The sequence below is a fragment of the Micropterus salmoides genome, unplaced genomic scaffold, assembly GCF_014851395.1.
Source record: "Micropterus salmoides isolate LMB-PRFRI ecotype aquatic unplaced genomic scaffold, ASM1485139v1 Ms_hic_scaffold_19, whole genome shotgun sequence".
In the NCBI taxonomy this organism is placed as follows: Eukaryota; Metazoa; Chordata; class Actinopteri; order Centrarchiformes; family Centrarchidae; genus Micropterus; species Micropterus salmoides.
In genome coordinates this window covers 31,543,084-31,555,772 of record NW_024041039.1, presented here as the reverse complement: position 1 = coordinate 31,555,772, position 12,689 = coordinate 31,543,084, and the positions used below count along the sequence as shown (strand labels likewise).

General features: G+C 41.2%; 1 protein-coding gene across 3 annotated transcripts in view; it reads left to right on the top strand.

The window, feature by feature from the left end:
• Positions 1-12,689, top strand: part of clmna (calmin a) — a 69,803-nt gene that overhangs the window by 43,001 nt on the left and 14,113 nt on the right. For 2 of the 3 annotated variants that reach the window (XM_038728017.1, XM_038728016.1), the window contains exons 3-9: positions 943-1,038; positions 1,214-1,297; positions 1,407-1,499; positions 3,587-3,783; positions 3,985-4,178; positions 7,065-7,147; positions 7,271-9,490. In XM_038728017.1, the coding sequence (XP_038583945.1) occupies positions 943-1,038; positions 1,214-1,297; positions 1,407-1,499; positions 3,587-3,783; positions 3,985-4,178; positions 7,065-7,147; positions 7,271-9,490 (2,967 nt within the window). The remainder of the gene's footprint in view (positions 1-942; positions 1,039-1,213; positions 1,298-1,406; positions 1,500-3,586; positions 3,784-3,984; positions 4,179-7,064; positions 7,148-7,270; positions 9,491-12,689) is intronic. The other variant, XM_038728018.1, reaches the window with a different exon arrangement.

The following is a 12,689-nucleotide window of genomic DNA, read 5'->3' as shown; positions in this document are numbered from 1 at the left end:
CAATGTTATGAAAAACTTTGAGAAGATTTTAAAAGATGTGGGAGAGATTGGCTTCCTCATTGATGGCAAATTAGATCCCTTGTGACCTGCTTTCGTCAAATGGTGTGATGATAAGTTCCTCAAGGTTAACATATCAAAAACTAAGGAATTGATTATTTACTACAGGTAGAATAGTAATCAACAAAAGCCCGCATCAGCCAGTATCTAGGAACAGTGTTCGACTCCCGACTTAAATTCAATGCAAATACAGAGTCAGTTGTCAAGCATGGACAGGAAAGACTTCAACTAATAAGCTTAACTCTTTTTGTGTCTGTGATACGGCGCTGCTGACCTGCAACGCAGTCACGCATTCACGTCAAGCATGGTGTGTTCTAGTAAAATGGATGTGCAGCCGACAAATCTGCAGCAAATGCGTGACGCTGTCATGTCAATATGGACCAAAGTCTCTGAGGAATGTTTCCAAAAGCTTGTTGAAAGTATGCCGCAAAGAATGAAGGCAGTTCTGAAGGCAAAATGGGGTCCAACCTGGTACTGGCAAGGTGTACCTAATAAAGTGGCCAGTGAGTGTATGATACAAAACCTTCTGCATTGACTGTATATCTTGAAATGAATTTTCCTGTCGCTTTAATGAGACAGCAACGGCTAGCAATGTATGCATTATGGAGAGAAGTTTGTGAGATATCCTATAGTGTCACAAGGGCAGCAATAAACAATTAATTTCACTATCGATTATAATAATCAACAAACCCAAAGACATTTAGCTTACAGACACACAAGAAGCTAGAAACAACTAATATTTGATGTTATTTTTTTAAATAAAATGATAAAAACAATTATTCCCTCATCATAGAAAAAAAGATTTTTTGTTGATCCACATTTTGATGAATTAACTAATTGTTACCTCCCCCTCTCTGTTCCCTATTTCTTTCCCCCCATTTGCAGTGTGACCCACCTATTGAGGTCCATGACCTTTTCCAGGACATACAGGATGGACACATCCTCATGGCCCTGCTGGAGGAGCTTTCTGGCTGCAAACTGGTCAGACTCTTACACTTGGTTTTTAGTGCCAGACCATTTCACACATGTAACTGTACATTGTTGTGTATCATAATCATATTGGCAGCCCCTGTAGCAGCACTAGTAGTAAGAGTAGTTGTGACCGCAGTTTTTATACTGATCAGTAACACATTTTTCATTCTGAATAATCTTCCAGCTTCATGGGTTCAAAAAGTCCTCCCATCGTATTTTCAGACTCAACAACATTGCCAAGGTCCTGTCTTTCCTAGAGGAGAGAAATGTGAGTACTATAACAGGTAGCACGAAGACCTGTCTACTGTACCTACTGCTTGTTGATTTGCTGTACTGTTAACACATAGCCTATGTGTATAACATACGTGTGTGCTCAGGTAAAGCTGGTCAGTATCGATGCAGCTGATGTTGCTGACGGAAACTCCTCGATTATCCTGGGCCTCATCTGGAACATCATCCTTTTCTTTCAGGTAATCTCATTTTCTCTGCCAATTTTGTTTAACCATCATCTCATTTAATACCTCTCATTTAATACGTCTTCATCCACTCACATCTGTACTTCAAATTTGCATCTCCCCTCATTTCCTTTGCTTCTCATTCAAAACGAGGTTCAGCATAAGAATAAAGTATCTACTTTGCATTCACAAAAGCCCATCAAAGTGCAGTTGGCTGGGTAGCTTATGTAATCCACACTGCGGTTCAATGCCTTGGACAGACACCATGAGGAAAGAATTATCTCTGCAGTTCACACAGACTGTAGTCTCATTCACTGCCAGGTCTTAGCTGCGATGAATGGTAATAATGAGAAGATGATACAGTGAGCTTCTGTGACGTCTTTTACTGCTGCTCAGAAGAACTGATGGGTAACTTCACCAGTGTCCTGACAAAATGAAATCGTCCTACTTAATTGTGGAGTTGCTAATGATATCATACTTTAACCAAGAAAGTTCATTCTTGACCTTGGAAACAGTAGTTTGACAAAACAGTTCATGTCCACTTACTAGCTTTCATTGTTCTTTCATTTTCCTGTCTTTTTTAAATGTTTTTCCCTGACACCCGCATCCAAGCCAGGATTCGACAGTAAACTGACCCTTTCTAAAACAGCAGTCAGACCACAAACTGACATTCACTTGTCCATGTAGAAAGCTTGGTGAAGTAGTGACAACTCCCTACTCCAGCTGGCGAGCTAACCGTTAACACTCTAGATTGCACTGGATTGCTAATCAGTCACAACAGCTGCAGTGGCTCCTCTCTATTTTCTCTCTACTGTTCTGTTTACTTTCACCTACCATTTTCTTCGCCAATGTACAGTACAATTTCATACAATAAAAAGTTATTAAAGAGGGAAAGTAAAGCTATCTGAGAGAACAAGTGGAAACTTCTTGTTGCTTTCATAAAATTGGCAGACAAGAGACAAAAGCTGGGCAGCAGAGATCTAAACATCCTGACTTTTAGTCCCTCATATGGTTCATTCCAGTTCTATTTTCCATAATGCTACCAATTTAATTTGACCCTCCCTGATCCTTGTGTATTTCAAACCCTACATCTGCTGCAAACTGAATGGGGGGGAAAAGGTTTGTTATGTGTATTATTTAGCAAAATGTTTGTCTTAACAAGCCAAGTTATTCCATCTTAACACATTGGAATCATGTTAATATGTTTTACTGTGTTATGACAATATTGAGTCCATCCTAGATGAACCTTTCACTTTTTCCTGTCTTTCATGTTTTTGCATGTTCTTTAAAAATGTATTCTCTGTTGTCAAATAATAGTTTGTACAGAGAACAAAGGTATAAAAATACAAGAAAAGAAAAGAGAGGTGTTGTTTCCCCTTAAATCACAAGGAAAGTGTTAGCTCCCAGTGAATCCGCAAATGTGATTTAAATCTGTTAAGACCTAATCACTTGATGTGTGAAGATATAAAGATCTTGCATGATAACACGCATGAGAAATTACATCATTTTGGCCAATGGGCTTGTGAAACACAACCCCAGTTTTATTATGCAGGCTTTTCAGTTGTTAAATATGTAGCCTTCAAGTCTGAAAACATCAAGCATTATTTTCTCAGACTTTAGAAAAGCTCTCTAGAGCCACAGAAAACATTACACAACTGTTTTCACAGGCTGAGTAGGGCTGACTAACATTTTTAGAGTTTCCATTTAATTCCATCTCTAAGGTCTAACAGCAGATTTAGCACTGGACAGATCCTCTGAGTGTTTTAAGGGCAATGATTCTGGTGTAACTCTTGGACTCTCTGGTCATCTGTGGAAATGTTTACATCATGAGTCATGGTTGACATTTTGTAATAAATCCCAATACTGACCGGGCCTTTTACAGATTTTCTTGCGAGAACAGATTCTACTTTATACTCTGATGAAAGTAACCCACTAAGCTGTTTTTTGGTTTGCTGATAACTTTTAATTAATAATATTCAGCAAACATGTATGTTCATCATAAAATACTCAGCTAAATAATGTCTGCTGGAGAGATGGATTTGATACTCAACAGCTGAACTGACCGGTTGACTAAAATAATCCAACTCTCTGTCTCCTTCCAGATTAAGGAACTGACCGGGAACATCAGGAGCCAGTTCCCCTCCTCCTCCAGTCTGTCGTCCATCCCCACAAGCTCAGACTCTGACACGTCCTACTGCAGCATGCCGTCAGACGAGAGACAGTCAGCGTCCACGGCCATGCGAGAACACAGCAAGGCCATAAAGAAACTGCTGCAGTGGGTACAGAAGCGAACACGCAAGTGAGTGTGGTCTGCAATTTTCAAAAATTTTTATTTTTTTTATGGAGAATATGCAGTAGAGAACAATAGATGGCATGCACTGCCTCAGCAAAACAGTAAGAAGGAACAAGCCATATTGGTGTGTACTTTTAGTCTGCCTCTTAGAGTTCATGTGTTGGTGTTTCTGGACTGACCCTGACCGCTGAATATGTCCTGTCATAGGTATGGTGTGGCAGTGCAGGACTTTGGAAAGAGCTGGACAAGTGGTCTGGCCTTCCTGGCTGTCATTAAATCCATTGACCCCAGCCTGGTAGACATGAGGAGGGCACTGCTGAGGAACGCCAGGGAGAATCTGGAGGATGCCTTCAGGATAGCCCACTACAGCCTGGGTATCCCACGCCTACTGGAGCCTGAGGGTAACAAGACCAGTGTTTCTGCTGGTAAAATCTTTCTGCCCCAGCAAAAAGAGAAATCACTGCAAAATGACGTGCACAGATTGTTTATTGACCATCACCCTGTTGGTTTTGTGAAAACCAAAAAGTTGCAACCCTCATTTACAAGAAAACTCCCAGCAGTTTCATTTTGTCTAACTGATGAAATAACCCATTAAGTCTGGATATGTCTGTGTGCTTCTCCCATTATGACTGGATGCAACGTGTTTTAGTAGATGTCATCATTATCAAGACCCATGATGAATTCCGGGGGGTGGGGGTGATGCATTTTGGGATTTGTATTTTAAAAATGTTTTAGCTTCTTAGCCTCTGTGTGGACTGCAAAAAAAGTTTCCAAAGCTGCGCTTCAGACAGTGATAATGGCTGATGAGCTGAGCGAGGGGGGCGACATTTATGCCAGTTAGCTACAGCAGTTACTTTGAGGACGAAAACAACAATGAATTAGAAGATCATGATGATAACCCGCTGGCCGAGGGTCTGTGGGGGAGAGACTTGTCTGAGGAGGGGGAGGATTTTGGCGAGATTGGCGGTTGTGGTGGAGACAAATTGAAATGCGGAACAAAGCAGGTGTGAAACTTCGTAGTGGACAACTGTTGAAAGAAAAAAGGTGAAAGAAATGAAAACCTTCATTCCTCAGCCGCATCAAGGAGAGACTATTGGCAAAAAATAAGTAGCTTTTTCAGATAAATTTACCCCAAGAAATGGACAGATTTGCGATGATCTGGAGGTAATTATAATAATCACAACAAATTATCAATGAAATTATGAAGTAAAAATGTTTCATATGCTTTCATCCAAAGCAACCTGTGTACAAATGTATTCATTTATTTCAATTTTCTTTTGATTTAAAAAAAAAAGGAATTAATACTAGAGCAAATGTAATCATTTCCAAATAGGATTTAGAAAGCTTTTTTAGAGGGCGCCATAGGCTTAATGGGATAGATACAATTTTAAAAAAAAAGAAGCCTGCTGACAGCATTGATCCTCCCCTTGGTTTTATGGAAGCCAGTTGGGTAAGATTTAGATATAAAGAGTTTGATAATTATCTTAACTAGGCCATTGCAGCCCAGTTATGTAGCCCATCTGTGTGTGTGCAACCAGAACTAGGTTGCAGTGTAAGCAGCCCAAGAATGGTAGTCTTTATGGAAACAGCCTCATAGTTATTTCCGTTCAAAGGATCTTGTGCCTCTATGTGAAACCAGGATGAGGTAGTGATCAAGTCTGATAAATACCCAGTGCATCAAATATAGGGAAATTTGGTATTGCCTATCACTAACTAATGCTAGGCTACATACATGAGTGTCATAGTAGCCTCCTGCATATTCCTGCACAGTGTTTGTTTGAGATGCAACTTGCGGTCCAGGTAGTTTATAACTAACTGCTAAAGGATGCTATGGTTTTAGTGTTTGTAGTCACAGCAAAACAAGCACAGGTCCCCTAATAACTATTTTATGGCTATATTATGATTTTTTCTTTAGATTAAACTTTAAAAATCTGTCAATTAGCTTGGTGGTATTCACTTACCACATGTGACCAATGCTGCAACACCTTACTGGGTATACATCTCACATGCTTCATCAATACAATAAATTAACATCGTTATAGATTGAGCTGAAGTTGCTTGTGCAATGTTTGGCATCTGGTACACAAGAGCCAGCAGTTCTCTAGATTGCCCCCTTTACTTCTTTGTTCTGATTTCACAATTTATTAAGGTTGATATCCCATATATCAACCTTAATAAGTTGTGAAATGTTATGTAGTACTGTCATGTGTTAGGCTGAGTGCAGACTGAGGTGAACGCAGACCACAGCAAGGACGATGCAGTTCAAACAAAAGGTTTATTCAGCAACTTAAACGGGCTTACACATGAGCACGGCAGGCAAAAGGTCCAAACAAAGGCATCTCCGAACAGGCAGAGTAAAATCCAGAATAGGGCAGAGAAAACAATCCAAATGCGAGGAAGGGATCCATGAAACAAAGAAACGGGCAGGAACACTCAACATTAGACACAAGGACTTGACAAAGACTAAAGACACAAGCGGACTCGACCGCATTTGTACTCAGTCTTGTCTCGGTTTCGGACATTGAGGACTCAGGATTTTATTTCAAGACCATAACTTTGGGAATATCAATAAACTGCTTTTGCATTGTCTGATTTATTTGTAAACATCCTAACTTTGATTGGAAGTAAAACTTATTGCTTCAAATGCAACCAGTAACCCTGATTAAAATGTGTTGTTACCATTAACGATTGTCACCCCTCCCCGCAACGGTAAGCATGGTAAAGGAGTGTTGATTAAAGATGCTTACGTTGATTTCAGCTCATGTGGATGATTTAATGGGAATGTGGATCTTTCAGATCTATTTGAGAAGTACCTCTGATCTCGTTCCACATTTTAGTGTGTGGCATGTAGTGTGGGGAACTGGTCTTGGTGTTAACTCGGTCTCGCCCTCCCTCGGTCTTGGTCTCGACTTTGTCTCAGCCCCTAACAGTCTCGGTCTTGATTTGGGCGTTCTTGACTACAACACTAGTCATTCAATTCCTGTTTGTTCACAGGTTGTATGTAAAAAAACTTTAAATAAATGTAGTTTCCAGATTTCCCTATTGCCATACAATGTGAGGGAAAAAAAATAAGCAAAACCCATTTTCTCATCCAACAGTACTACAAAGCAAAACAAGATTTGTATTTATTATCTTTCTCTGTGTATTTCATTTTTTTAATTTGATTTATTCAGCCATGAGTCCTACATTGATACGTAAGTTCATGTCATAACTGTTAGGAGGAAGCCTAATATACATGGGAGTCTTTTGTAAAATACTCTTGTGGTAATTGTTCTTTATCTTCCCAGATGTGACCATCAACAGACCAGATGAGCAATCCATCATAACGTATGTGTCACAGTTCCTAGAGCACTTCCCTGGCATAGAGGAGGTAAGAATCTCTTCTTACAGTGCATGGATGACGTGTGTCTGACCTCAGATTTTGACATAATAGAGACATTTCTGAATGAGAGCGCTTGATAGATTTCTGCCAACTTCTTTGTTTCTCTCTCAGCCGGAGGAGCCCTGTCAGCTGATTGAACGAAGCGTTTCAATGTGCCGCCTCAACTTCCATGACAGTGACTCCGACCACATAAGGAATGGTGCTCAACGAAGTCGCGTGAGGGAGAGGTCCTACATGTTCCAGAGAGACAGCGCCAAACCTCCACCGAAAATCTTAATTTCTTCTGTGTCAGAGGACAGGAGTGCCATGTCACCCCCTTTCAGGCCTGCTGCAGCTCGCTTATGGTCCAGTGAAGACTTCTTAGCAGATTCCCCCCATTTGGAAGACATCTCCAGCAGTGTGGTTGAAGAGCCCAACAATCCTTCCAATGAGGTCATAACTAATTCCCCACAACTTTCTAACATTCACTCGCCCTCTGGTTCATCAGTGCCAGAGTCTGTTAACACTGAGTCAGTAATTGGCGACTCTGCAATCAGCTCACCAGACTCGTGGCTGGAGAGCGAGTTTGGCGTGATGCCAGAGAAGTTTTGTGAGAGCCGAAGTGACAGTTCTTTGTGTGACAGTGGAACAGCCTGGGATGTCTACCGTGCCACCCCTGTGGAGGTCACTCTTGATGAGGGATTTGTCCCATCCATGGAGGAAAGAGCGCCTGATGAGCAGTTGATTACTGAGTCGTATATCGACGAAGGGATTTACTCACTGAGCTCACTGGAGACCACTCAGGAAAGAATGCAAGGGCACTCTGAGAAAAAGGAAACAGAAGTAGTGAAAGAGAAAGAGAACCACAACCAGGACATGGCACTAGAACAGGTACCTGACCACAGCAAAGCTGGTATTACAAAAGAAGTAGACTCTGAACAGATGGATACAAGTGTACTTCAAAAAGGCAAAGTACCCATGGAGCAAGAACCTTCTTTTGAGCTGTGTACTGATGCAGAAGTACTGGCCAACTCTGGTGTTGAAGAACTCATTGAAATTGATAAAACTAACCAGTCCCAACGACCACCCCCTGACCATTCTGAAGATCTCATGAAGCAAACCAGTGCTGTAGAGAATACTTACGGACAACAGAAATGTTTAAAGAAAGCTGTGGACTTCGTTGGGGATTTACTGGACCATGAAGGACAGACAAACAGTCATACTGGAAGTCAGAATGAGAGCAATAACTCTGAGGAGGTTGAAGTGGAATGTGAATGTCAGCAAACAGATTCTCGTTCAGGGCAGACAAGTGGGGAGTCAGGGATTTTAAAGGAAAGGGATGAAGGGAATGTAGAAATACAAGATGAAGCAAGTGAAGGAGGTCTAAGAGACTACCTAGATCCTCAAGAAAGCTTTAGCTTAGAGACTTGTGATGCTTGTGATGCAAACACAAATCCAGCCAACCAAGACAGAGCTTCAAAAACAAGCCTGGGCTCAAGCATGGATATAAATATCCCTCTGATCTCTATTTCCAGTGAGCCAGAAGAGCAAGACAAAGAGGAACTATGTGACCCAGAAAGACCGGATCGTGCTGAGTGTGATGAGGTACATCAGGTAGAGGCAACTGGAAGGATGGGAACTTACAGACCTCAAAATCCAGATGAACTGAGTTGTGACTCTAATGACAGGGATATAGAAAGTGGGCATTTGGATGAAACAGATGAACATGACATCATCGGATCCTCACTTACACACATATGTGGGCCAGACATAATAGATAACACGGAAATAGGTGAAACCTCACAGGAATACGAGGCTCCTCGCTATGACTTTCAGACAGGTAACACTCAGAAGGACTTGGTAGCTCAGACATCTTCTACAGGTGCACAATCTCAACCTGTGAATACTGAACAGGAAATCGATCCAACTGATCAACCCGATGGACACAAGGACAAAGTGGCTGACACCTTTTCTGACAACGGGACAGCTACCACACAGGAGAACACAATGGATCCAGTCAACTTGAAACCAAATTTTATTTCATGTTGTGAATCAGGTAGTGTGTCCAGAGACAAAGACATGTTTTATATAGACTTTGATCAAAATCTTCCCACAGATGATGTAATTGGTGACCCTATTGAACCCATGGATCTGTTCTACCCTGACAAAGAGGAGTCCATGTTTACAGAGCTACCTGACACTGAAATGCAGAGTTGGCCTTCTGTTTTGAGTGTCTCTGCTCTCCAGCCGGCGCCAGCTTCAGTGACTTCGCCAGACGAGAAAGCACTCAACCTGCAGGCTGAAGACCTCAGGAATGGAGTGGATCCGATACGAGAAAATAACACGGTAAATGTGAGTTTATTAAGCAGCACAATCCGACCATTTCAGTTTCAAATGAGCTTGTGCTTTTAAACAATTTAAAGTGTAGGTTTTGGCTATTTCTAGGTGAGTTTTTATTGGCCATTTTTTTCACTACATGAAAAGTGGGATTTCAGGCCCCATCTACACTACTCCGTTTTAGTTTACAAACGGAGAATTTAAACGAATACGATCTCCATCCAGCGTTTTAGCTGCGTATCAGAGTTGATCTCCATCTATACTAAAACGACTGAAAACACACATCTAGTGGCCGTTCACGTACACTGGGCATGTGCATGCCGGTGTAAACATGAAGCAGATGGTCTATTGCGTAGTTACAGAAGATTTGGTGAAAGAATAAAGTACTAGAGACGAAGAACCACACCAGATTGCATTGACCAATAACAAGCTGGGACTTATTGAATGTAACACTGGAATTAAAAGCTGCTGTGGCGGCAGAAAACAGACTGGGAGTCGTCGTTAAGTAAATACGGCGTTACGGGGTTACTTGCACAGAACAAAATATTTTAATAAAAATTCCAACTCAAAAACTCTGTCTTGCATGACTTATGGGGCCCAAATCAAAGAGCCAAACGTGAGCATCTGCATAATCGTTTCTAAAGTTTCCGTTTTTGCCCGTCTTCACTAAAACTCTCTTCAGAGTTTCAAAATGAAAAACGGCAGTCGGCAAGAGACGGCAGCGTTTTCAAACTTCTCCGTTTCAGATCTTCGTTTTCGCCATTTTAGTCTGTACAGGAGGTGCAAACGTAGCAAAATGTCTCCATTTTAAAACGAAAACGCTGTAGTGTAGATGAGGCCTTAGTCCCTGTGAACAGCCATGGATCTCACTAATTAAGGCAGTTATAGGTAGTGGCAGTGTGGGTGAAAGAGTAATTGGTGGACAGCGCAGCGGGGGTAGCAGAGTTTTCTGGTTTGATCCAGGTCTCAGTGAGCGCCAGTAGCCCGAGAGATCATGTGTTAGCATAAGCAGTGATGAAGTCAGCTTTGTTAACTGCAGACTGGCAGTTCCATCACCCAACAGACAAGTCAACAGAAGTGGGTGGTGTCTTATTTCTGTGCCTAATGGCATGATACCTCTTGCGTGCAGCAGAGACTTCAGATTCAAGTAGTATGCTCAGTAAAGTGCAAAGTGATACCACACCAAGAGTAAGAACATAGAGTAAAGTATTACCTCAATGCTGCAAACCTTTACTTGACCAACGGTGCTTGACCTGTGTTTAAGATTTTCAAGACAATTCAACTTCGGCAGTGGGCAGGTGTCTGCGTGAGGTGACCACTTCACCTCACTCTAACAGGGACACTTGCTACTGAATACAGACTGTTTCTGCTGCTCCCTGATCAGAAAAAAACAAACAAACAGATTTATATATGTTAACCTGTTGCTCAGAAGGTGCCTGTTATGGTGATATGATTGTGTCATGACTCTGATGGTAACATGTTCTAACAAGCTATAAAAGGTAACGCCCTGGCAGTGGCAAATAGCTTTGGTTTTATATTTGATTAGATTACATTAATGTTCAAGTTGAGATTTACAATAAATATTTTATTGCTACTGTGGGTGTAAAGGGAATACTGCTGGTAAAAAGCACCTTATTTGTTTAACGTGTTTGAAAACCACGTTATTGCACTTTTGTGTATATAGCAGTACATTTAAATTAAAAGTGGGCAATACACTAGTTTAGAATTCATTATTCAATTTTGCGATTTTAATCGTTGTCCAGCACTAATAGTTTGAAACCTGTATAAAAAAATACTGCACTTACTGAAGATGCTGATTATTAGCCTACACTGATCAAAGACATGAATTTAGGAGAAACATGAGGAATTTTATTTACGTTTACATGTTGATTACAAGTAAGAGTTTTAGGTTTTTTTAAGTGCAAATGCAAAAAAAAAACAGTATTAGTAACATCAGGTACAGCTGGGCCGCGGGATAAAATGAATTCTATCCACCTCGGAGTCATACAGTGGCGGCTTTCTGTCTGAATACGGTCCTTTGTATAGGTGTCTGTGATGCATCGCTGTATACTTTGGAGTAGCCTCCAGCCTTGTCTGCAGCGTGGCACAGAGGTTGGTGAGCACCCGGCTGCAGAAGCTTGGGGGGGGTCGCACAATCCACCCTGACACCCCCTCAAAGCTGCCGTCTTCCTCATCTGACATCAGATCTATAGTGACGTCTTTCCAAAACTCCACTTCACCCTGCCTCGCTTCCAGCAGCTGTAAACACAAACAGAATCAGTACTTCGCCATGCACTGCATGTTGACAATACATCTCACTGAAAAAATAATGTCACATTGGCTAACAATGAATCCAACCCAGAAATCCGACCCGCTTCCTTCTCCATGGACACCTAGCGTAACTCTTAATGGCTGTCACCCTAAGATCTGTTGACTGTACATTCCTGTGTACTGTTTCATAATGGGTCTTACAAGCAAGTGTTATAAATAAACAGCATAGCCACAGTAAAAGTAAAAATTCAAAAATAACACATTTAAGTTAGGCTACTTACACACAATGGCATCATTATCCACACCATGTAAATCTGGACTTGCGTGCAAAGGCAAACACAGTCTGTGAAAACAAACGTACGGTCAAACAAGATGAACAATTGAACACTCGCAGTACCTGTAGTAAAGCAATTACTTCAGGTACTGCATTAGACTTTCACACCTGAAAGTCTGAACCAAAGTTCATGTTTGGATACATTTTGTGTAAGACTACTCGCACACCTAATTCTGCTCACCGAGGACGCTAACCAGGATTTACAAGTAGTTTTCTCTTGTCTTTTGTCTCGTTCCATCTCTGAAACATGGTGGCGTTTCTCCAAACTCTTGGCATGTCCTCGCTTTGCGCTCACCCTGCTACTGTTGTGATTTACAAAAGCTGGTAAACTAGTATATTTAAGGTTACCTAGTTAATTTTGCACAGGTAGTTGACCATGCAGCAAAAAATAGACTGCTAACTAGTGGAGTATACAGGTAACTGCACTGAGTGAGTTCAGAATTTTCAGAATTTCCAATGCTTTTAAGTCAAACATAACAAGAATAACGGTTAAATTTTACTTGCATCAACAAACCATGTTAAAATGTGTGCATATGGTAACATTTGTCACCACATCACTAAGGTAAACACTGCGCAATTAAATCATTTTCAATTTAATGCTAAATTGCC